Raw genomic sequence first — 26,140 nt, 5'->3', positions numbered from 1 at the left:
CCCCTGGATTAGGCCAAGTATTTTGAAAGAGCAAGCGAGAGTAAGTTCAATGGAGAATTTGGAGGAGGTGCCTGCAGAGCAGGGAGGGGTGGGGAAGGAGAGTCACCTAAACTATGTTAATTTCAGACAAAAAAGAAGGCCCCAGATACGTGTTTGCATAAGTTATTTTAGAGATAACTCATACTCCACACCCTCGCAGCGGGCGTGGCCGCCATCACTTTATAGTTTAGATCAACCAGTAGCAACGAAAACGGGTGATATTCTATTACACATAGTTTATACTCTATCTACTATTAATAAAATAATACCACTATTACCAAAGATAAACTCTTCAGTCTCACTCGGAATATTATTTTATTTCTATATGTTTCTTAAGTTCCCCTATGTGAGTTTGAGTCATTTTCATGTTTGGAAAAACAACTGTCGAAAAATAGTTTCATCTTATTAACACAATCATACTTCATTAACATTTATCATTAGCATCGTAATCATTGCTGTTGTCAGTCTTCCCTAAATCAACCACAGTTTCTTGACTAAAAAAAAAAATTAGATTACAGTTCGTGCCATTTGAAACTCAACAGAGACAAGCAACGATTCGTAAGTGGGTGTTCTCATTAAAATATCACCCATCCCCACACGGGATGCAGTAAATCCTATTTGTTGTCGTCATCGTCGATCCAGCTTTCTTCCTTGTGGGCTCATGCCAGTTGTTGTCGGGGTCTTCTTGTTGTTACAAACTGTCAAGAATCTTCCTGAAATGTTCAGATGACCTCAGGTCACGTGTACATTGCACGAGCTTGTAAAATACCGGGCAGTCCAAAGACACACAACGTAACTTGGTATCACGAGAACCAGAACAGCCGTGACAAATCTGAGAAATAAATAAAAAAATTAGAAAATTGTGTTATCTCTGATTGACATAGTGAACATGACACGTGACAACAATCTTGGCAGCTTACCTCTGCTAGGTGTTGATACGTTCGTTCCCAGCGGTGCATGCGGGTGGTCAGTATAACCGCTGACTTCTGGGACATACCTCGACATTTGGCGCACAGATCAGTTGGAGTAAGGTCTTGACAAACCGGGCATGCCATTGTTGAAAAGTATTGAGAAATAGTGCCCTTAAGAGACAAAATGCCGTGTGAGAGAGGGTTAAACAAGACTTACCTGAAATGAAGCTAGTCAAGATGAAATAAATGGCTTGTATGTGAGAAACAGCAAATTCTTGACTGTTTCTTCATGACATTAGAGTACTAAGAATATAATGACAAGGAAATAAACCTTTTTTCTTTCTCCTGGATCCGAACGCATCTGCGCCACCCGTACGACACGTGGGAGCTCCGCGTACCTAAATAATTTCAAATAAACTCAGTTTTTTTTTCTTTGTAAGCAGGAACACAAATTAGAAACTGGATGATTCACTACTAACATTATTCAGCAAGTTCTGTTTCTATTTTCAATTTTTAACGTAGAGAAAGCGATATCTGCCGTTTCAAAAGATAATTCCCACATCATTTCACAGAAATTAAGAACAACAAGACATAATCAGAATGTATTAGGATCTCTTCAGTTACTTTTTTATGTCACTGAAATGTTCTATTAAAGAAAATTCAGGGATTGTAAGCTGAGCTGTAGGAGAGGGAAGGGGGCATTTAACCAAGCTGGACCGGACAACAGGAACAGGGGAGTATTGCTAGTACACACCCCCCCCCCAACTCCTCCCTGCTCTCTGGGTGGCTATACAGGTGCTATCGCAAAAGTAGAAACCCAAGTTAAATCCCTTCCTGCGGCTAAATAGTAAAAAACAAATTACGCTGCACGTACCATGTGAACACGTCTAGGCCAATGAGAGAGAAAACGCGATTGAGCGGTGGTAGGATCTGTTTGGTGATGTAATAGGACGCGTTTAACCGAAGGCCTGGATCCTGGAGAACTTCATGAGGTCTGGGGACAAGAGAATTATTGAGAACAAGTCAGGCGATGAATGAATTGGGGGTACGGGTGGATGGTTAGGTGGCACGTGACGGGCAAGCCTGGGCTGGATTTGGCTATACTTAATTAAATTAGTTTATTCAATTCACTTTGGAGCCGAGATGATTATTAGTTCGTCCAAATATGGGTTATCCTGATAAATTAAGCGTAATAGATATTGATAGTGGTAAAGATGCAACTATGTGGCGCATTCTCCATAGTAATTTGCTCTAATGCGATTTATAACACTTTGCGGGGGACTTTGGCCAGACTGAATTGAAGGATTTACAATTTTTGCGAGGGAATTTTGCAGATTTCCCTAATTGGGAAGTTTTGGAAACGAGGCCAGACCGTAACATTAGGAGTTACGGTCCTTACTCTTTCAAAGAAGAGCGTGCGTTCTTTAACCTTTTAACTACCATGAGTGACCAAGATAGAATTTCTCCTTACAACATCAACACAATATCAAGACAAGTGATGAGAATAAAGAAAAATATTAATCAGGGAATTATTAGTTGATCCAATACCAAATTCTCTAAACTAACGTCACGATAACTATATGACAGACAGTAAGGAGAATTACCCATTCTCCTCCGTTATTTTAAGATTTTGAGTATTGGTCTGGTCTGGAATTGAACCCTCGCCCTACCGCACTGCAGTTCCGCGCTCTTTAAACTGAGCTGACCAGGTGGGGGGCTGTCATTTACCAAAAGCTTAGAATCCACTTGCTCAAACGTAACTTCTGCATGGCGTTTACCACGGCCAAATATTTTGGAATTTAAGGGGTTGCATCGGAAGACAAGCTTGTGTTCTTTTCCTTAAAGCGAGTGGAGTGTAAGTTCTTCACACCCTGACGGTGTATAGATGAATGGAAATGACCAGTTGGATTCCAATTCGTATGTTCGTTGAAGAAATTCATTTTGGAATTACGCTGAAGTTTGTGCCGTCAGTTTAGTAATTCTCCAAGGTAACATTCACTAACCTTCTTACAAGTTGAATCAATGGTAATCCTGGACTTCCATACACCACTACATATGGGACTCTTTCTCTTACTCTTGGCTCCGATCTGCGGTCCTCTCTAAGCATGCGCCTTTTAAATCAAACAATAAAAGTTAGTTAATGAAATTTACGACCGAAGCTATTAATACCCCTTCAGCATTTATTGATTACTGAATGAAAGCCTACGACAAAGCAATTAGATTCATATTTTTAGCATTTCCCCGAAGTAAATCAAACTCCCCGTTTTGACTCTCTCCTCAGTCTCCATTCGACTTTACCTCGTGAGTTCCAGAGCTGGCACGCATGCGCCAGGTTTATAGCTTTTCATGCCGCGGTATTCTTTGGCGAAAGTGAAGTCCTGGAGACTAACACGTCCCTCCATCAACTTTGTGCACTGCCGCTGGACATACTTCTTGATCAAGGACAGGTCACGCGTTTCAAACAAAATTCGCAGCGACTTTTCGAGAATCTAGTGGTCAAAGTAAAACGCCAAAATATGATATATGATAGCGATTCAAAAGTAAATTATGAATAAACAAGTCATTCAAGCTGATAGCAAACCTTTGCCACTGCGGGAATTGAGTCTCTTCGTACAGTCTCAATCCCTTTAGCATCAAACACGGGTTCCTTCTGATCAAGTGTTTCGTACATGTATCCAACGTAACGCTTCTTCGTCTGTAACACACAAGGCAGATAAACCTAAAAAGATATCAAACAGTTAAAACGGAAATAATTTGATGCAAGCTTTCTTGTATGATGACAGGGATTCGATTTGCCAATAATCAATAAAAACTTTTCGCGCAAAAAATTTGAGTGCCAAATGTATTATGGGTAACCCGTGGTTCTGCTTCATTATCATGATTGGCCGTTGTGATAAATTTGGATTTGGCTTCAAGAGATTCCGTCGGAATTCACTTTTAACCCCTTTACTCCTCAGAGTGATCAGCACATGACTTCTCCCTTCGATATCAGCCCTGAATTACTCACTAAAGTCGAGAGAACAAAGAAAATGATCATTAACTTAAGAAGCTCTTGATTGTGAAACAAATTCTCCTTGTCAGCACCTTGGCATATGCACAAAGAACAGTAAAGAGAATATGCATTCTGATATCGGGGTGTAAAGGTTAACTGTAATGACTGAATCAAGGAGTTTTAGCTCATGCCGAGGAACATTCTAAGGGTACTCACACACATACAAAAAAATTACCAATCACTCCCTTCAGGTAAACTGAAGGTTCCCCTGAGAGCTCACAGTTATTTTGAGAGTGAACTCTTTCGCGGAAAAAAAAAAAAATTCCCCGACCTGCGTTCGAACCCAGACCTCTTAATCCAGGGTCCAGCGCACAAATTATGGAGCCACCGCATCTTCAAATTCAAAACCATTTAAAGGATCAGCACTTGTCAATCAAAGAAGTTGCAGCTTAAATTTACTATACAAGTATTTTAACCCTGCCAATATCGAGAACGTCACACCTTTTCAAACTTGAGTTTAACTGGTTTAGGATTCATAGCTGTGACGGTATCCACAATGTCTTTACCAATATTGAAAGCTTGTTCTTTAGTGGCGCCTTTGAGTAATACAAACAAGCTGAAAGAGAACATCAGAAATATTGCAGTGTTCATTTTTTTTTTCACGATATTGTTAATATTTTCGGCGGTAAAACCCAGCTTACCGCCAAAACTTTGCAGGCAAAATACATACGTACGCTTGTATTCACACTCACAAATCCACTTTGCTGTTAAAATAATTTCTTAAGTCATTGATTTTAAAGATGGTCATAAAACAATAAAGTATATGTTTGCGAGCACAAGTATGTTTTGGACCCGAGTCCGAATCACGTTAGCCCGTGCTGCCAGGCGAGATTTAAAATAACTCTGAGAAGGGCCTAAAATTCATAAATGCCCAAGAACACAAACTGTCTTACTATCATCATCACTTTAAAAGGCATTGAAAAACTAAAAACTGAACCAGTCTGAACGATCTCGCACACGTTTTAAAATACATTTTAACCCGCCAATATCTCTATTCTAGCCCAAAAAATGCGCCACAATGCCCGAAAAAGTGATCATATTCAATATTTTGACACCAATAAAGGTAGACGAAGAGCAGCCAAAAGAGAGAGGCTTGTTCCTCTAAGGCGTACGTTAGAATTGTCCCTTCTCGATGTGACGTCTGAGCGTATTGGGATAACTCGCGTAAAATAATGGCTCTAATTATTAACATTTTGCCATGCACTAATAAAACAGGAGCGCTGAAGAGACAATGGTGTTGTTGGGAACTGGTTTGATGTATGTCGACTTAAAACCAACAACATGCGCGTGTCCACCACCACAATACGACCTGACACGCGAGGAGCGGTTTTGAGAGGGAGCATACTAAACTACGCAAGGAACTAATGGAAAATCGCGACGATTTAATGGTAAAGCAATAGCTCTACCCGCACGTTTGAACCTTTACATTTCCTAGCCGTAGTATGCAAATCCTTAAATCAAATTTGGCGAAGTCTAAGAACGGGAGTCTTGACAGCAAATCATTCATGTTTCGACACTGAACTCAACACCGCAACATGTTGTGTTAAAGGAGAGAAGGAAGGTAAAAAAGAAAAGGTAAAAACTTTAAGTAACTCTCAAAATTGTGAAGGAAAAGAAAAGTTCATTTCAAGTCGCCTTTTTTCTCAGGCGTCGCCTTCACTAGTGACATTTCGTAAATCAGATACTTTGGAATCTCTTTTTGTTTCACCACAGTCTATGACTCCAGACAGCTTTATATCGACATTAAAAACATCATCAACACAGAAGGCAAAAACAGCGCAAATTCAAAAGGGAGAGTTTTAAAAATTGCTTCACGTTCGTAACACTATGCAAAATAAAGCGATTTTACGTTTCGCGTTTCCCCACGTTTATTTTTTTCCCCCGGCAAAAACATTACGGATGTGGAAAGCCGTCGTTCTTCTCATTTAACTCTATTTGTTTCTTTCTCGTTCCGTTTAAAAAGTCAATAACGACGTAAGTAAACATCGGGCACTCGGCACATTTCTTGTACGGGCGCAATGGACAACAGTCTAAAAATCCATACAGCTTTTTATCGACATTCAAAACTTCATCAACACAAAAGGCAAAAACAGCGCAAATTCAAAAGGGAAATTCTTGAAAAATTGCTCCACGTTCGGAACACTACGCAAAATGAAGTGATTTTTCGTTTCACGTTTCCCCACGTTTTTTTCTTTTTTTCTCTTCCCAGCAAAGACATAATGGACATGCAAAGACAGCGTTCTTCTCATTAAACCTTATCTGTTACTCTCTCGTTCCGTACAAAAAGTCAATAACGACGCAAGGAGACATCGGTCAGCCAGCTTATTTCTTGAACTGACGCAATGGATACGCGTGAATTCCCAAAAAACATTTTTTCAAAATAAGAGTTCATTAGAAGAATATCAAGAAAATATTTCAAGAGTCTCGATGATGATTCTAAAATTCTCCTGCATTGAATAACCATTCAGGAAGTTCTTCTCTTGAAAACCATTTCCTATGAAAGCTGGAAGTAATATTTACAAAACGTGACAGAGGAAAAGGACTTTAATATTTCAAGAAGAGTATCTTGCGTGCGGAATCTTAAGAAAGCAAATACATTATCTTTCTTAGAATAATCCATAACTTATGCACTCGATCAATACTTTTAAAGAAATGCGATTAATGCGGTAAATCCACGATTAAATCACTCAATTCATATCCAGCCATCGCGCATCGATCCGAAGATAAGTGCGGTGATCACGCTATCGAAGTTCACCGTCTTCAGCCCGAAACAATTCGTGCTAATAGCTTCTACTAAAAAATCAAACAGTTCGATCCACATCAGCGAATTTTTTTTCAGACCCACCTTAGCCCTCTCTGTTTTGAAATTGAATTTTTTTCCAATCGTTTTAGTAGAAAATTGTCTTTGTTTTGTTTACTTCCCACGCTCACTAGGAAGCAAAAAATCTGCATAGGTGGCCACTGCACGATGATACGTATTTTTAATTCGATTTCGTAATTTTGAAAAACGTGCGCTAATTCAAGGGAAATCCTACAGTGCTGCGTTGGCTTTGATGCAGAGCAGCCCGAGCAAATGTCAGGACATCACAAGGATTGAACTACTAGCGTGTGTACAATATAAAATTGGATTAAAAGATTGAATCAAACTTGGAAACATTTCAAGTTTTTATCTCAAAATTCTAGAGGATGTTAAGAAACGAGGAGGGACAAAAATGTTTTCAAGAAAGTGTTGATGAAAAAATTCCGGCGGATGTTGCCACAGTTCTAAAAGAGAAACTTAGCTTCAGGGAAAAAATAAAATGAGATGTGTTTATCTCAGTTCCAGTGAGCTTTATCACCTGTCAGTATCTCCATACACGACACGCGCGCTCCAGCGAGGAGTGTTGTTCACGAGGTCAATTGCGCGCTCGAGCGTCTCGCGCGCTTTACGGACAATGCTGTCACCAATCTAAAAGGAGAAGAAAGCAGTTTTAATAAAGGTAGAGTTCAGATCAAGGATTATGTGGAAATTTGCGGATGACTTTTTACGTCGATGAGGTCACCAAAACCACTGACTTGAAATAGATCTACCGATGGAAACTTGTTCTTTCGTGAGTATTTCCCACCCACGCTCGCTCCCACGCTCACTCGCTCCTCCCCTTACATTCTCGCTCGCTCTCACGTTCAGTTTAGTCGGCTTCGTTCCTATTCTTTTGATCTTTGTCATGGTGCGCTTGTCCTCTTTCAATTTTTTTCTTCTCTCGATCACTCAGTCCCTCAATCGTTAATCAATTTTCTCTACGTCATTTCCCCTTTCCTTTTCCCCTATGTACTCTCTTTCTTGAAAGTGTAAACATTTTACAGAGCATGATCATTTCGGCTATCATAACAAGTGATTTCGATAACTTTTCCATACGCGGCTGTCGATGATGTACTAGGCGGTTTTACTCGGAAAGGTGAAACCCTAAACACGAGAGCCTGCTTTTAAGTGGAATAAACAGTGGTAGGAGGTCTTATGAGATGTTATAGACCGCCAGTAGCCGGCTTTAATAAAATCGCCTTTAACGAAACCCCTACGTAAAAAATGCGGTTGTGCCCGGTAAGGGACCGTAAAGCGAAACTAAAGAGGTCTTTTAAGCGGTGTTAGACCGCCAATAGCCGGCTTTAATGAAACCCCTGCATAACAAACGCATCTTCATTTCTACCCTAGGACTCACTCATGAGAGACCCTTCAAAGCAGTAATTCGTCCGTCACACTTTTAGTTTCAATCCCAACTAGTTTCAATAGTGTTGGAAAGGATTCTCGTAACATACCATCCAATGACTCGAGAAAATCTTAAATTTTGCAACGCATAGTTGTTTAGTCAGCGTTAGTTCTTTCTGTTAAAGTAATCATAATTTCTTTTTTTGTTTTTTTTTCCTTCCTTCGTCTCACCTCTACACACGGCATCCTGCCGGAGAAATGAGCAGATGTGTACCCAAACGTCACATTTGCTATCAGCTTCAAGCCCAGTTGACGAGCATCTAACATTCGCCCGAGAGCCTGAGAACAAAAGAAGAACATTTATTAAATTCAATAAATTCTCTCAAAGAATCAACAGAACATCAAGATCACTTGATTTCACTCGCTCGACGCTACTCTCATACATTACACTAAAGTTGAGGCGTGGCGCCGTAAGAGACGGTAAACACATCCAGTTATTCGTGAAATTCAAGCTACAAAAATAAATTCTCTTTTTAATCGACACTGATTTGCCTGTGGTCTGTTCAAGGCATTTTGAGACAACGAGACAACCGCGTAACACATTAACATCTCCAACGACAAATGCACTCAAAGAAAACCCCTCACCTTGTCTGATTTCCATTTCTTCATTGACGCCTTCACCATGATTCGTGTCTCAAGGATCTCTTCCAACATACTAAAGGAAGAGAGAGATCGTACGTTGAGACTTCTTATTACCTGCCTTCGAGTATCTAAGGAAATGTTCGCAAATGACTTCAAGCGAGCTATTTACCTGGGAAGAACGCCCCGTCTTATGTTAGATTTGACAAAAGCGACACCACTTGGAGAGACATGTATGTCACCCTCAAGTTTCTTAAAAAAAGGAAAACAATTGAAGACAAGTTTGAAAAGAACGTCAGTAAATTTTCCAGGGCTAAAAAAGGGCACAAATAAGTATTCCAAACGCTGCAAAAGAACAAACGGGAACAAATCGTGGACAACGAAGTTCAACACAAAAGACAAGGTATATTTACTCTCAGAAGACTTGGAGGAACACATAAAGAGGTGGCACCAAACTTGAATTCACCGTACCTACCGAATAAAAACAAAAACAAAGCACCTTCTAGTACAAATTTCACAATGCTTGTAATGTATTTTTTATTTTACTGCACTGGTTAGAAATGTGGTCGACGACAACAGAGTCTACCCTAAGGCAAAGGAACCTCGAAAAACAAAGTAAATTGGCCATCGTAAAGACTTAGAAAGTCTAGACTGTCTTTACGGTGAGCAATTTACATTGTTAACTCAGTTGATAGAACCAAATTATTTTGTAACACCCTCACTGAACCAGCATTACAGTTACTTAAGAAATTTAGTAGAGGTTGAATATGATTTCGAGAGCAATTTGGTGTACAGAAGCACGAGTAAATTTTTCAAAGACAACAAAATTGCACTAGGCCGTAGGGCGAGTGCAATTTGTAATCTTGAAAAATTTACAAGGGTTTATTTACACCAAATTGCACGAGAAATGATGTTATTACTTATTAATTATTTACATGAAAAAGCATCACAGAAAGTCAAGACAGACGAAATTTTGACCGCACGTGAGCTATTTGTAATTTGCACTCGTGTTACATGAACATTTCACCCGTTTTCAGTCCATCAGAGGCGCGTCATTTTTCAATCATTACCCCCTTTATTCAGTAGAAAACAAAGATTACACTGAACAAAACTACAGCGAAGATCTCATGGTTATGCAAAGCATAATCAGACTGTACTTAATTACTTTTGTCAACATAGTAATTTTCAACGGGTTGTCGAAGGAGATACCGATTTTCGGTGGTTTTCTATTTCTTGAAACGCTTTGTATACTTGTTTTCCCTAACTTTTTACTTACTCCGACAGACAACTGACTCGCCCAAGACAGGTGGAGAAACAATAGTTATATGCAATGACCATTGAGGGATACAGAGACTGGAAATCGAGGACCAGGACTGGATCACTGTAGAATCGGGATTCCGGTTCCATTACCAAAGGAATTGTTTCTGGGGCTCGCATACTAAAAAAAAGAGATTACATCAAACTTACCGGATAACTTACAGTTAAAATCTTATTCACAGAGCGCTTTTCGATTGAGCGTTGTAAAACCAAACAAGAAAGGAAATACATATAAGAACCCATGAGAACTAAAAACAAGCCAACCGCCGAAAGCGCGGGAAAACGCAGGTGACCAAGTCGCGATTGTCTTTAGTTTTCAATCTGATTGGTAGAGAAAGTGGCGCGAATTTTCTGAACCAATGACAGACAAACAGAGCAATCAAGGATTACTTTGGGAACTTGAAGGAGCTTTGTAATAAAACCGGCCCTAAACATACTAGCACAACTTACAGTCCACGTTGTTCGATTCTGGGAGAAACTGCAATATAGTTCATTGGTTTTGCTATCCTTAGCATCATAGACTCCACACGATACTAAAGTGAGAGAAAAAGAAAAAGAAATGGATTGTTTCGGACACTTAAGCCATCACATCGCGGAGTCATCATTTTTCGAATCCAATTTTTTATGAGGTTTCTTGTGCGTGGCATACTTTTAGATCTTTTTAGATAATTACTAGTATGAGTTACTGCATTTGTTCTACTATCGAAGAAGAAATCTAATTCACGTTTAAAGCTCTGGGCTTAAACTAGTGCATAGCAACTTTGTACATTCTAACCTCGAGATTTAGCCCCCTTTTTTTCTTTTTTTCCGGTGGCTGTTTGTTTGTTTGTGTAGGTTAAGTCTGTACTGCACTAGAGCCGAGTGACCCATCCTGCCAGAGCTTATCCCGGTTTCCATAGCATGAAGCTACTAAGCGTATTACTTCTCCCCCCTGGATGGGACACCATTCCATTGCTAGGTTACCTCCCAGCATTTCGAACCAGAGTTCAGCGCACTGACCATCAGGCCAACACGTCTTGCCACGCTTATGAACTTACTTACTTGTTTTGACAGGTATTCACATGCATAGAACCTCATTTGTTGCAAAATACCTGCGATCCACGAGATATGACGGAGAAGAACAAGATCCCAAAAAGCCTTGCCAATTCACTGGTTCGACCAATGAAATCCAAGGATTCCAGAATCCTAACGTTACAACGGCAACGCGTAACGTAATGATCGACGGTCCTCCAGCGGTTTAATGACGTTCGCTGATCCCACCAGTCCGACAGCGTGCGAAACGAGTACAGCGGTATTCGTTCGTGAAGAACGTGAAATGCTACGTTCTCAAATGAGTAGCTATTCAGGGCTGCCTAAGAAATAAATGGTTTAGTTAACCATTTAAACCCTAAAATTAGTACTCATGTTCTTCATAATGTTCTCTATACATTTCCTGAGGTGCCGACACGCGAGAATGAGCGGAAAGAGTGAAAATATGTGTATATATATGCAGCTAAAATTGTTTCAGCAGTGTTAAGTTGGCTTTATTTGTTTTTATTACTTCCCCGCATTACCTCGTGTCTCATGAGCCTCCAGACGTTTAAAATGATGCGTCCAGCGATCTTAAACTCAGAGGTATGCGCAGCACCCCAGACGTCTTTCTCAGCGTCCATATTACAGTCAGAAGACGAACCTTTCACGCGTGATAACCAACTACAAAAGTCGATCTCGAAGACCAGCGCCCTCTCCAAAAGAAATCCCCAAGAGAACATTTGTATCTCGAAACCTATCAAAATGTCAGGGTCCCATCTGCGGATGATTCTGATCAAAGCAGGGAAGAGATCCTTCTCCTCGGCTACATATTGGATATCATGATCTGTGATTCCTGACCGAGATAATAAAGATCTCAGATGAGGCGCCTTGGTGTTCTGTGTAGCTCTTGATGAGGTCGATACTATCGTCTGGTTTGACGGCGAAACTGGTGTGGTGTTGTTGGTGATCGGAATACTTGCTTCTTTGTTTTCTAGGAGAGAAAACACTTCAGATTAATTTACCATTAGCTAATAAAATCAACACCGCGTTTGAAATCCTCGGAAATTCTCGGAAAATTCTCGGAAATTCTCAGGTGATGCTAGTTAATGTTATTGTGACTTAAGTAAATTGCCAGTATCTAAAACTTTTAAAGCTATAGATTTGGAATATTCGTAATTTTAGGATGTTTTCAAGTTTCAGTGATCTTTGTTGCAAATGGCACCCACGTTACAACTTTGTTGCATTCGTTGTATATAGGTAGGGTAATCACCTTTTACGGAATATTACACTCACCTGTTGTGCAGCTGCAAATCTTGGCAGATTCTGGGTCCACGCAGATGATTCCAGTAACTCTGTTTTTTCCAGAAGGAAGAGGAGTGTCAGTTTGGATGTAGTAGAAAATCGCGCAAATAGGGTCAAATTCAGGATCTGGTCTCATGTCACGCCTTGTTCTTACATGAAGCTCTAAACTAAACAGTGTCAAATGCTGTACCTACAAAACAAACAATTATTCTTTCAGTGTCCTTGTAATGTCATCACACATAATAAAATTTAAAGCAATACGAGAAAGCCCGTAAATATCTAAACGTTCTCTATCAAAAGGGTGCAGAATGACAAAATTCTACACACGTACATAAGTGAATCGCAACAATAACCTTTCTAAGCTTTTATATTATTGTGAGTGATAAAATATTCAGACTATGCGTATCTTGGATAAAACAAAACCAAGAAGGATGTTTTAGGATGGAGAAGGTTAATCCTTTACACCCAAACATTAACATCTAAATTCTCCACACTTTTCTCTTCACGTTTCCAATAGAACTGACGAGGAGAATTTGACAATCCGGAGCGTCTTGAAATAGGTGATCATTCCTTTATTCTCATGACATATATATTTGATTCAACAGTGATACTGTACGGAGAAATCAGAAATCAGTCACTAAAGGGTTAACGCAGATTTCAAAGGAGATGCAAATAAAATTTAACCTGCTCTAACAGTGAGAAAGCTCTTAGATATCCTCGATAAGATTTCACTCCTTTGGAACTCCAGACAAAGACAGTATCAAACCAAAACCAAAGCCTAACTTTATGGTGGCTTTTACCTCGTGGAGGGCCTTGGTGTCCTTGAGGTTGATCTGAGAAACCTTGAACCCGTAGGTGTTGTTGGGAGAAGGACCGTCGATCTGTGAGCTCCATGGCAAATGGCACCTTGGTTTGAAGCCAGGTGTGACGAACTACAAGAAAATGAAATGCAACGAAGAATAAAATAATTTTCCAGAAGAATTGATCCCAAAGAAAAGTTAAGAAAAAGAGATACCTTGAATTGGCTAGCCAGCAGTTGCTGCCGTAGAGAAGGTGTCTGGTCTGAGGAGGCCTGGTGACCGGTACTACTCTTCACAGGATTCTGGGGACTAGTTTCCAGACTCTTCACATTAGTAGCGGCTGAGATTGGAGTACAGCGGGGTGACTGGAGGCCGTAGACAAGTTTTGTAGCCACCGGGGTGCTGTGATGAGGCGCGGAAAAGGTGAAATCTTGAGTTTGGAATGTCGGCGATAATAGTTGCTTTATGGTGAGAGGACTGAGCTGTGGAGTACCTTCTGGAGAAATTCTTGATGGCGGCGTGCCTGCCTTACATTGCGTGACTACATTAGGCGGCGAGTTTGTTTCTGTAGTAACATTGTCAGCTTGATGAAGTTTTTCATCGTAAACAGCAAACCCTAGGCTCCTATTAATAGTTATTGGTTGCGTTCCTGAAATTTCGCATAGATTATGTTTTCCATTTTGTGTAAAACTTGACGCTAGTGTACACATTTTCTCCTCGTTTGGCGAGAACAAGCTGCCGGGACTAGTTACTTCGGCAGGACTTGAAGAATCGGACAGATCTATGACATCTGTCTTTTTATCTCTATCAATACCATCAAGCACCTTTTGCTTTTGCACAGGAACACTAACATGATCTTTTAAAACGAGCCCGCCTGACCCGGTGGAGATTTTATCTGGAGGAATTTTTGGCGGAGATGATTTCTGTATGACTTGATTAAGTTCGAATTTTAAAGTTTTTGAGTCGTCTGCAACTGTTTTAGTTTGATTTGATAACTGTTTAGTCACAACTTTCTCCAAATTTCCATCTTGCGATGTCTCCTGTTTTTGTTCCGCTTTTTTCAAAGACGTTCCCCGTTTACGTTGGGCCATTTTATCTCGTGCCCAGGCCTTAACAGCCTGAGGTGTTGGCGGGCCTCGACATGGTGTTACCACTACATCTCCGTCTCCCATTAACGCAATCTTCAGCTGGACATTTTTTTCAAAGTCTGCTTCAGCCTCGATGGTTTGGCCAAGATCACGAAGGCTAAACTCGCGAGCTGATGATAACACAAATCTCCAGTGTTTCAACCCTGGCAAAGAACCTGCCGTTTCAAACTCTGGAAGGCTTGAAACCTTCAAGAAAAAATGAGAAATAGGTCTGGTTAGGAGATGTTTTTGTAGAATTACTCACTAACCTAAGGGAAAGCTCTCACAAATTTTGGCGAAGTGGAGAGAACTACCCATTAGAAAGATATATTTTACTTAAAAGATTAAATAAGACAAAGAAAATTTTTCTGAATTTAACAAAAGTTTACACTTTATAGCGGTTATGCATCACAAAACGGTCACAAAAGCAGTGAAAAGTTGATATTTCCGATAATTAAGGCCTCGTATACTAAGAGAAATCTTACCATACCCGCTGGCTAGATGATTTCAACTAATTTTTTTTAAATACTGATTGTACTAATAATGATGAAAATGCAGATAATAATAACAACAATAATAGTAATATTTGATGATGATGACGTTGATAAACGTCTTTGAGCTAACCTTTCTTGTTTCGATTCTCAAAATTCGTCCGCCTACTTCCCTGAAAAAAAGAAAAAAAAAAGAAAACGTAATGAATCGATACTTTCTTATTAGTTAAAGTTCTAACAAGTATTTCACAAGGTTTCTGGTGACTGTTAATTCAAGTGCTATAGGAATTTTGGAAGGAATTCACGCCAGGCGTGATCCGGCGAGCAGAACTCATTCAGTAAATCTCTTGTGCTGGCCGCTGGAAGCGTTGAAAATATAAGGAAACCCGCGTGACTAACCTAGGGCACGACGGGACGTCAACTGGGTCACTGCAAAAAGGCCGTTGATATCTGCACTGAGGAAGCCCATAATCCTTGAGCGAGTTTAAAAGTTCTTCAGATGAAGGTGGCCACTTTAAAGGTTCAATGGAAATAATATTTTTACACTTGAAGCTGTTGCTCTTAGATGGTTCAAGTGAAAAACTATTAGAGACACTCTGTGGAGCATTTGCACTGTCATTGCTGCTTTTGTATATTCCGCCCGGTTTTGCATGCAGTTCAGCGGCAAAGTGGCAATTAAGCGGGTTTCCTGTGCTTAATGGTCTATCTCTACCATCGACCTCCACACAAATTTCCATTTCTTCGTTTTGCGGATTACACTGTTCTACTGGCTGGAATTCATTCGAACTGTTCTCTGCCACATTCATCCTCAACATAAACTCTCCTGGGTCAAAGTCTTTTTCTCCTGCTTCAACAAAGTCAGGCGCGCCTGCTCGCAGCAGAAGCGTTCTTTTTGCTTCTAGTCCTCTTGACTCAGAAACTGATGTATTTGACCATGTAACACGGTTAGTAGTACTTTCAGTTGAGTTTTCTTCGGGAACTGTCGACCCTAAATTTGATATGCAATCCTTTTCTTTCCTTGTTACATTTCCTTCTACTGAGGAAATGGCATTCGACTCGCTGTTCTTCACACACGATTCACCAACGATTTCCAGATCAACTTCATTTGAGCAATTGTAGCTATTTTCAACATGTCTGCACGCTTGCGGGTCGTTATGCAACACGAAAGTACTTTCAAATGTAGTTTGTGTCTCTCCGAGTTGAGGACCAGATTCTAGGAGCGATAACTTTGCGCGCGACGGACCATCCGCCGTGCTACGATATTCAGTGTGATTAACTTTGCTCAGAGAGGATGCAGATATTCCGCCGTCTCCTAAAACGCTGTCTTCGTCTTCGTTAACAACGTCGCTATTTACAATGAAAAATTGCTGTTGTTTCACCAGGTTCCCTTCACTTTTAAGTTGATTCAGTGAAAGTCGATTGGCGTCAGATGGCGAAGACGGACATGGAGGGGAATAACATTCGTGAATTAATGGCAAAGGTGACGGAAGAGACATGTTAAAAAGTGCATTAGCTAATAACTCCGTATCTCTTTCTTTTGGAAACAGTTCCTGAGATAAAAGTAGTGAGCCATTTAAGTTGTCACACGCGTTATCAAACGCTCCGCCCCGATTTTCACTAGACACAGACGAATCTGCAGAATCATTGAATTTACTGCAAGATGGAGCCGGCAACGTAAGAAGTTTCAACTCAGTAGAGGCCGTTGACGATTCAGCGTTACTCACAGAATCACCGTTCGAGTCAGAGTCAATGGGACTGGCTGGTATACAGGTAATGCCTTCCAACAAACCAGTGTTTGGAGCAAATTTAGTTTTAGCTTCAGAGCGAAAAAAACTACTGTTATTTTCATTGTCAAGTTGAGTCTCACAGATAAAGTCGTCTGTCTCGCTAACGGATTTGCAGTCTTTGACGGAACAATTTTCTGCTGATGTCACCGAGGTTTCCTTGTCACATCCGTTCCCATCATCAAGACAAGTTTTATCTGTTTTGCTGAGTGTAAAAGAGAGCTTTCTTTTCTTCCTTATACCAGACGTGTCTTTCGATGGTTTTGGCTTCATTTCTTTTTTCCCTGTGTCTATCATACGCTTTCGCTTCAGCCCTCTCTTTCGCAGGGACAAAACTTGTCTCGTTTCATTGCGGGACTTTCCTCTAAGCTTACTATCAGATTTAAGGGTCAGTGCACGGGACGAGACAGAGGGTATAGAGGATGTTTCTATGCTACCTACTGTAGAAGTAGTTGACTGAGAGGACAGAAGTTCCATAACTTGCGCTCTGTTTCGGGACGAGGCTTGTCCCGTCCCGCAATTAATATTAGGATCGGTATAATCGCAGGCATGTGGGCCTAAATTCCGTGCAGAATAAGGATTTGGAGATGAAGTCTCCGTAAGCGGACGATTGGTATCAGGGACCAGATTGTCAATCACAACTTGACTCTTTTTGGGCGACTTTTCAATCATAACAGGTATCACTCCATACCTCTTCGATCTTTCTTCTTTTATCCTCGGAGAACTTTTCGCCCTCGACAAAGGGGACTTTCCATTCTTTCTCAGCTGAGGCGATCGATTTACAAGTGGTTTCTGTTCTCTAATGGGGCTGTTTAACCTCCCCCTTACAGCTGTATACTCCTCATTCATTTTCCTCAAACGTTGTTTGGCCTCACTAAGCTTCGAGCTCAGTGTTCTCGTATGAGAGATATCTTGCAGCGACACTGTCAAATCCTTCATGGCGTCACTAACAACACCCAGCGATGCCAGCACATCCAATTTCTTGCTTGCTCTCCGTGTAACTACCCCTTTACCAAGTTTATGTTCCTTCTGGTCAACCTCTGTCAACTTTCTTTTACGAAGAGAACTCTTACGCAAGTTTAATTCTTGTTGTTTGGAACACTGAGGTAACACTTCTCCCCCAGAGAGTTCAAATGGTGCTGAACACTTTCCCTCAGAGCGCGAGTGTAACCCGTCTTGCCTTTTCGAGCATTCAGGGTTTTTAACAGGGCTGTGAAAATATTTGGTTATAACTGAAGTACAACTCTCGCGCGACGTTTCTATACAATTCCGAGAAGTAGAAGTTTCTGCTCTGCTTGATTTATGCTCTTTTAGGATTTGTCTCGTCTGAGGATACACAATCATTTCATTTTGTTTGGATCCTACATTCCTCTCCTTGATCGTTTCACTTTCAGAATCACTGGAATCACAGAGAAACAACTTAAACTCATCTCTACTTTTCTCCTGCTGTTTGTCTTCGTCACAATTCATTGCAACCATTTCCAAGTTCAGCGATGGAGTCTTTCGATTTTTTGGAACAGACATACTCTTTCTCGAATACGTACGAACTGCCAGTCTTTCGTTTGGCCAAACATTTACGCCACAAGACTCTTCGCTCTCCTCGTTTTTGTCGTGTTTTTCATTTCTCCAAGAAGATATGAGATTTAATGTTGAGTTTTGAATTACATCCCTTGATATCTTATCATCCGAATTAAAACTCTTCTTAGTTTTGATTTTTGTACTCTTTTCCCGCCGTATTTTGAAGTCTTCTTTTTTGTCAGACTCTTCATCTGCGGCCCCGTCTAACTGGGGAATGTCTCCACCCAAGAACGATCCAATCCATGTGTCCATCATTCCTTCCATGTCATACTGAGAGGGCCTGGGAGGAAAAATAAAAGATGTATTCTATTTGATCAGCGGTTGTTCGCTGTAGAGCCAAACACTGAGCAAGACCCCTAAAGGGTCTCGGAGTAGCAGAATTAAAACAATCGAGATATTTTTTGGCATAGGAATTGCATGATAACTGAAGTAGTGTTATTTGGAGCTTAGAGACAATATCAGAGAGTTCCACCTGTCATACTGATTGTCACCGTCTTGTACATCGCCCTGGTCATCACCAGTCTCCGCCGAGAGTGCCGGCTCAATATCGTCCCAGACCTTCTGTGACATCATAATGGACTCCTCCGACTCACTAAGTTCCTCGTCCTCATTAGCTTCCTCGTCACACGGCACATCTCCTGCCCGAAAAAAAAATTTCAGATTGTTATGTTTGAATACAGGTATTCACACTGGGCAAAACTTAGACGCTAATCTAACGCAGCCGAAAGTGCAATTTCAGTGGCGCATTAAAAGGGGTGTGAGTTTTTTCTGCTTTCTCTTTCCTTCTCTCCATGACTGGTCTAATAAATTCACACCATCCTCTAAACCAATCAGACGCAAAACTGAAACCAATCAGTGACTTGGTCGCTCACTTTTTCCCGCGCTTCAGGCAAGTAATTGGCCAATTCTTCATTCTGTCAATTGTTCCTTGAATTATTTAACAATTACACTGATTGGGAGATGTTATCACATATCTGCTTTGGCTCTATATTCAGTGGAAACGCGCCAAAACTCGTTTTTATTTAAATTGGTGCAGTTTTAATCGTACCTTGATCCAAAATGACACTTTGACTTAGTGGAGCTTTCTGGCTGGCACACGGCTGACTGGGTTCCTCAGCTAAACTTGCCAAGATGTTGACCATCTCTTGATCCAAACTAGAAGCTACAAGAGTTTTAATTGACAAACAGTATAAACAACATTCTTTGCCAGTTTAGTTTAGTCTCTTCTAGACTTTTAAGCTCAGTTGGTAGAGGTGTTCGAATAGGAGAGGAAGGGCAGGGATTCAGAACTCGTCTGAATGTTTTTAGACCTTTTTTGCAATGGAATTAACCCTTTAACTCCATATCAATTTGGGGATAATTAGTTGATCCAATTCTAAATTCTCTGAACTAAAATTATAAAGATTGTATGCTTGACATTAAAGAGAATTACAAATTTGATCTGAGAGTTAAAGGGTTAATAACAGTAAGCCTAAGATGAAGTCGCCAGTAGTTATATTATCCTTGAATTAACAAATGATGGACTACTTATAATGTTAGTATAAGAGTAATATCTTGTGCCGACGGACGTCCCAACGGTCCTACGGTACCAAATGTCCCCAGCTTGAAGGGTCTCTACCAACTTTTATCGAAATGGTATCATATTGTTACAAAATATTTCTTAAGAAACATACACTTACAAAGTTCCTGTGAAAAAGACCTCTGCGATGCTTCTACCACTTCATGAACAATACTCTGATTTACAACAGGTTCATCTTCATCAATGATTACTACAAATTGACCAAAATTACAACAAGATTTCATTAATAACACCCTAAGTCCATCACAAGTAACTTTAACAGCTGGCAAGGTACTGGTACATGATGTATTGGTTATCACATGCATTCTAACTTAGTTACCTTGAGATGATTCTGCAGCTGCTACTGATTCATCAGCCTGTTGAGACAGCAACTGTAGCACAGCATCTGCATCTAAAGAATCATTGTTGAGAGCTGCATCCTTCTGAGATGCAGCAATTGATGAGATGGAGTCTTGAAATGAGGCAAGTTCTTTTGGAGATAATGCTTCTCGTCCTAGTTTCCCCATTTGACTTTGTCTGATTGAATCAACAACATTAAATCAAACTGTCAAACTTAAAATTGTCAAAATTAAGGCTGACAGTTGAATGGCAGCTTATAAATGCACACTGTTTTCAACAAACTCCTATAATACACTCTTAAAAACTGTCTGCAACATTGTGGTAAGTGCTGACAAAATTGTCATAAAGCTTGATGCTATAGGATGGAATCACTCTTGTGCAGTTGACCATCTACACCCTAATATCAGTATGCATATTCTCCATACTGTTCTCTATACATTTCCAAAGGTAGTGACACGAAGAAATTGTTTTGCAATCAAGAGTTCCTTCTGTTAGTGATCATTTCTTATATTCTCATGACCTTAATGTGTGATTCAGGAATGATGTTGTAAGGAGAAATTAGATGCTAATCTTTGTTAGGTGTCAAAAGATTATCTACTGGTATAGGATATGGTATAAGACCACAGTAAGAATAAAAAAAAACAACAACATGAAGGAAAAGTTTACATCCAAATCTGACTTGATCAAGAGTCCTGTGGGCTTTCCAATATATCGATGCATCTCCCAAAATGAAATTATTACGTTATTGAAATGTAGCTAGTAAGCTATGCTTACATCAGCACATCTCGTTCATTTATAATTTCTTTGATTCTTTCCTTGAAATTCTTTTCTGTCTCAGTTTCCTGGATAAGGTGTCTCTCTGAAAAGAATTAAAGGTATGCAAAGGTTAAGCAGACACTAACAAATGTTTTGAGCTACTGCTTTAAATTTGCTTTTTTGGTTATGCATTAACTGACAAGTATATTAACATAAATACAAATCATACATTCTCACCATCTGATGGTGGGGCAGTGATGTGAGAAGACTCATTTGCCTCTCTTCTTCGTTGCTGTTCATCTTCCCAAATGGCTGCTAAGCCAGGATTAGAGCCAATGTTGACTGTGAGAACAAAAGTAATATTTGTCTGTTAGGGTGGTGGGGGAAACTGTGTTAATCTCCATGAGTAGATAATACCTCCTATCTCCAGCTTGTTAAGGATGTCAGAAGCCAGCATGTCAGCCTCCAATTCACAGAAGCTCAGTCTTTCAATGTTGGACCCCAAAACCAAGTCCCTAGAACAAACAAACAAAACTTAGTAAGTAAATAAAATTATTTTGTGTTTAGAGAAATTGAGATGAGCTAATATGACACAATTTTCTTGTTTTCAACTCTTTGGAAACAGGTTTTGAAGTTGTTGAGTACTACAGTGATGACAAAGGTAATGCCTCCCATAGTTTCATTCTTGCCATCATTGAGCAAGTAGCTATTGACGCAGTTTTTCATTGGAAAAGTAGCACTGTGTAATTAGAACTGAGTTGGTGACTAAACTGAACTATGCTTTCATAGCAAGCATGTCACATAACAAAGTAACTTGCCCCTCTAGGGGTCTTAAGGGGATAGTTCACCAGATAAGTTTGAAAATTGAAACTCTCTAGAACATGATTTCCAGCATTCTGGGGTATATTTGAGTACATGTAGCTTTTGTGAGCTAGATATTGGTGTTGGAATCAGTTAAAAAATACTTATTTTGTGTCTTTGATCACAGTTTACAATAAAGCAGGCACAAAATGGTCCAACTGCCAGCAGACTTCAGACGCCTTCCAACTTTTAATCACAACCCCATAGATGTACAACTGGAAACAGAAATGATAGTGATGATTATTAAAGTATGCCTCACATGGATACAGTTTCTTCATCCCATACTTGAGTTAGAGGTGAGGAATATGTCTGACTTGGTAGAGGTGATGTTACTTTCTTGCTAGATGGAGAAGGAATTGTTTCAGCTTCCCCTTAAAAAAAATAAAATAAAATAAACATCAATCTTTCTGCCTAACCAATTTATTTCTAGCCATTGGGGCTTATCAAAATTGAGAGCAAGCTGAAAAAGTCTTGTTTTGTGTTTAACATACATACCTGCTAAGAGCCTGACAGGGGCCCTGAATTTGACACCAGAGGCATGAATCAGGTTCATTCCATAAAGGTTGTAGTCCATAAAAAACTAAATGGAAAATTTTCAGTAACTTTTCATGACACAGCTAACATATAAAGTAACACTAGGCATGTAAAGTATACTCAAGATGCATGATGTCACATTACCTGCAACATATATGGAATATGAGCTTCATGAGGTTGAAATACTTTATTCATGATTGCTCCATTCTGAAGAAGGCTGACAACCCTGTAAATTGAACACAGCATAATTGGCAATACTACTAATGATATGAGACTTGAAATAGCGACTTTGTTAATAACCAGGCTTAGCATATAATAAGACCAGACATTTTACAGTTACATGTGAATAGGAAGAAGAACAGGTTATGCAAAAGACCAAAAAGGCACATCTCCAAATAGAAAGGTTTACAAGTAAATTTGCATTTTGAAAAGACAATTTTTTACTCTAGAGTACTGTTGCTTAGCTTCATGTTACTGACTTTAAGGTTGTCTTACCGTGTAACCAAGAATGGATTGTATAGGACAATCTTCAAGAAATCTCTCTCACCTTCATGGTAACCATAGTAAGGTCTAAAATGCAAAGATGAATTTTAATTAAATTTTAATGTTGGGATGAGCCCCAGTATAGTGTTTAATGATACTGAATCTGAATCAAGAAACAGAAAATTACAATGACAATCATTCAGCAATCTGCTTTATTCCAAGTGGTACAAAGGGCATCTGACTTTATATTTTAGCCCTTTGCACCAAAACATCAGTATGCATATTCTCCATACTGTTCTCTATACATTTCCTAAGGTGCTGACATGGAGAATTTGTTAAAAATCAAGAGCTCCTTTAGTTGGTGATTATTTAATATAAAAATAAAAGTTGTATTAATTATAAAATTATTAATTATAAAATTATAAAAGTTGCCAAAGTTCCAATATTTCTCTCTTCCTTGAAAAGTTGCCAAAGTTCCAAGGAAGAGAGAAATATTGGAACTTTGGCAACTTTTAGGACAACTATAAATAAGAAGGATGTAACATCATTTCTTGAAGGATGTGGGAGTGAATGGCGCTTATGCCTAGGTTAACTTGACGTATGCATATTTATACATATTCATTTTTAGTGTCCGTCAGCTCATATATTACATTGTGAATTCAGCACCCTGCTACAAAGTGTTATAGAGTAAAATTGTAACTTAGTTTTAAAGTGTAGAACAGTACTTAGTCTGAATAATGTTATTTTCCTGCTTTTAAGATTCATAGTTTTTAATTAGATTTTTTAGTCTTAACTAAATCTCAGCTGTGATATTGAAAGGAGATATCAGATGCTAGTCCCTCTTAGGGGTCAAATTGCCAACTGGCTATCTTTATAGGGGTGGCTGCCCCATTTCTCTAAGTTTCATACAGGGATCTTGAGAAAATTCTTCCATACTACAGTAAAAGGAAACTGTATCTATGGGGTCACCTTGTTGCCTTAATTTTAACTCTATTGCACACCTTTCAAACTAAAAAAATTGTTGAGTGTAAGGAGTAAAATAAAAAGAATAAAATGAGAATAATTCATATACTTGCCTCACTGTGTAAACTATAACCAACTTGGCTCAGAATTTACTAAGACAGGTCTAATGCTAGCATCTCATTAAAAAGTAGCAACAGGTTATGTTGTTAGGATATTTTAAATCACCAATTTTTTTTCACAACATAGGGTAACAAGTCCAAGGCAGGAGAGTGTAGGGCTCACATGACACCTCACCATTAATCAATTAATTTAGCCTTAAACCCCTTAGAATGACTAGCTTCTAATTTCTCCTAACAATATCACCCCTGCATCAAACATTAGGTCATGAGAATAATGAAAGTGATCATTAACTAAGGAAGATCCTGATTTTGAAACAAATTCTCCTTGTCAGCATCTTAGGGAATGTGTTTAGAACTGTGTGGAGAAAATACATACTGAGATGCAGAAGATCGAGCCAAGACTACACACCAGTAATAAATGAAAAGGACACAGTAATCCTGTGTACACTTTTTATACTTACGTTCCTTTCACAACAGTGATTTCATAGACATGCCGACGAGAAGAAGACGCTTTTCCGAGAGCAACCTGTACTGCAAAGTCCACACTAGTTGCAAACTGTTTAATGTACTTGTCTGTCGGCTGTGTTCCATCGTACGGAACGTAAATGTAAGGGAAGATACCGTGGACGTGGAGACATGTTTTTTGACCTCTTGGAGTAGCTCCATAAATACGAATAACTGGAACCTTGGTTTTTACAGTTGTCGAAGTATCCTCGCGAAATTTGGAGTTACAAACATCGAGTTCTGGAACTGGGTCGGCGATGTAGAAATCGCTGTTAACAATTCGCATAGAAAACATTATTACCTACATATTACAGCACGCATGGGCACGACTTGAAATTTTCAAGGCGGAAAATGAATAATATCGCCAAATTTTGTAGAGTGGACAATTTTTTCCGCCATATTGTTTTTATTGTTTTCAACCCAGATTCCTCTCTTTTTCTCCGCTGACTTCAGCGCGGGCACAGCGCATGGACGCGCCAGAAACATGTTTTTGTTTCTCTCTTTTTCCAACAATACTTACAAACTCTATCGGAAAGTACTCATATTAGGTTCTCCGTTCTAGTTCTCTTGGGATAAAAACAAAACAAATATATTGGCCGATACTGAACCTAGATCTCGAGGATATCATGCGAAGAAAGCCGAGCAAAATACTTTCTTCCCCTTTAAACAGTTATCTTGAAGGTTAATAGAAAGGTCGTTAAAAGACAGATGGCATATCAGTCTTGTTTGCTTATTTTGAGAAACCTCCCGTAGATCAAAGGAAGTAACCAGATTATCCTCCGCAAGTGATAGGATTTCCGGGTCGATCTTTTTGCGCGCTTTGAAAATCTCCCCCTGGCATCACAGTTCTCTTAGACCTTGAATACTCTCATCTGTATTTTTTTTCCTCGAGAGGAAGGTCCCCAAAAAAGTTTTAGTTATGGTGGTGCCACCTTGTGGAGTAGCCTACCTTTCGAGGTTAGGTGCGCGGAATCCCTCGCGTCGTTTAAAAGCGCAATCAGGAAAGTTCTCTAAGGCACGGCATTCACGGAAAGCAGCTTCTCAATGAAGTGTAATTTATAGTCAAATTTATAGCTGTGAAGTTATAGTTTGATCCTTTTGTAAACAGCTGATGAACTGCCTGTGGTTGAAAGAAATTTATCGATTGATTGATTGATTGATTGATTGGAACTTTATATACCACCAGCTGAACATCCCGGTGACAATTCAAACCATATAAAACAAACAAAATAAATCTAGTTTGTTTTAATAATCTATTTTTGACCGAGGTAACCCACTCAGGAAATACTTACCAGTCTGAATGTTTTAAAAATAGGCAATATAAGAGAAAGCGTGGATTTTTCGTTGTGCAGGAAATATTGAGCTTCTAATAAAACAAGAAGCTTATATATTTCCAGTTTCTATTTTCCATACATATTGGTTTATTTTCCTCTTTCCGAATCATCCCTATCACCTTTTGATTTATTTTTTAATTCTTTTTTTTTTTTGCATTTTTATTATTATTATTATTATTATATTATTATTATTTTATTTTATTTTTTATTTGCTTTATTCTTTCTTGTTAGGAGTTTTGCTTACCCTAAAAAAAAAAGTCTTTCAAAGGTTTCCTTCTAATTTTAATCAAATTGAGCGATATATAAAGTCAAATGAATTACGCCGGAATAACTCTTAGGCATAACGCTAAAGTCAGAGCATCGAACATGATGCCGGCACAGTGACTAAACTTCTTAAAAATTCCGTTGATGTTACAGTGTAAGAGGGAATTACT

General features: G+C 39.4%; 1 protein-coding gene across 5 annotated transcripts; it reads right to left on the bottom strand.

Moving 5' to 3' along the window:
* Nucleotides 1-346: 346 nt before the first annotated feature.
* Nucleotides 347-24,760, bottom strand: LOC131793595 (DNA polymerase zeta catalytic subunit-like). Of its 5 annotated transcripts, none has more exons than XM_066171970.1 (34): nucleotides 24,330-24,760; nucleotides 22,799-22,873; nucleotides 22,448-22,529; nucleotides 22,265-22,349; nucleotides 22,029-22,140; nucleotides 21,326-21,423; nucleotides 21,146-21,250; nucleotides 20,927-21,011; nucleotides 20,133-20,329; nucleotides 19,914-20,003; nucleotides 19,283-19,396; nucleotides 18,707-18,872; nucleotides 15,272-18,514; nucleotides 15,006-15,045; nucleotides 13,470-14,588; nucleotides 13,255-13,386; nucleotides 12,446-12,644; nucleotides 11,695-12,143; nucleotides 11,233-11,493; nucleotides 10,592-10,674; nucleotides 10,101-10,262; nucleotides 9,238-9,295; nucleotides 8,997-9,076; nucleotides 8,831-8,900; nucleotides 8,417-8,524; nucleotides 7,341-7,450; nucleotides 4,444-4,558; nucleotides 3,532-3,669; nucleotides 3,249-3,439; nucleotides 2,954-3,061; nucleotides 1,825-1,944; nucleotides 1,282-1,348; nucleotides 960-1,121; nucleotides 347-871 (listed from the first exon to the last, which is right to left on the bottom strand). In XM_066171970.1, exons 1-34 carry the CDS (start codon nucleotides 24,665-24,667, stop codon nucleotides 731-733), a joined length of 8,703 nt encoding a protein of 2,900 aa, XP_066028067.1. In that variant the 5' UTR covers nucleotides 24,668-24,760; the 3' UTR covers nucleotides 347-730. The 5 variants fall into 5 exon arrangements, 4 of the variants coding, with proteins under 4 accessions (XP_066028067.1, XP_058967004.2, XP_058967005.2 ...); XM_059111021.2 differs by having other exon boundaries at nucleotides 11,695-12,134; XM_059111022.2 differs by having other exon boundaries at nucleotides 11,695-12,131.
* Between the last annotated feature and the right edge of the window lie 1,380 nt (nucleotides 24,761-26,140).

This window comes from Pocillopora verrucosa, chromosome 9 (genome assembly GCF_036669915.1).
Source record: "Pocillopora verrucosa isolate sample1 chromosome 9, ASM3666991v2, whole genome shotgun sequence".
NCBI lineage: Eukaryota > Metazoa > Cnidaria > Anthozoa > Scleractinia > Pocilloporidae > Pocillopora > Pocillopora verrucosa.
This window is presented reverse-complemented; position numbering and strand designations above follow the sequence as displayed.

Bases quoted from the DNA above. Each gene is read 5' to 3' on its own strand.
- LOC131793595 (XM_066171970.1), bottom strand. From the start codon at position 24,667: ATGTTTTCTATGCGAATTGTTAACAGCGATTTCTACATCGCCGACCCA. The intron at 22,141-22,264 runs GTATGTATGTTA...ATTTTTTTTAAG, and splicing joins CCCTGTCAGGCTCTTAGCAG to GGGAAGCTGAAACAATTCCT. The intron at 10,263-10,591 runs GTAAGTTGTGCT...TCTTTTTTTTAG, and splicing joins AGAATCGAACAACGTGGACT to TATGCGAGCCCCAGAAACAA.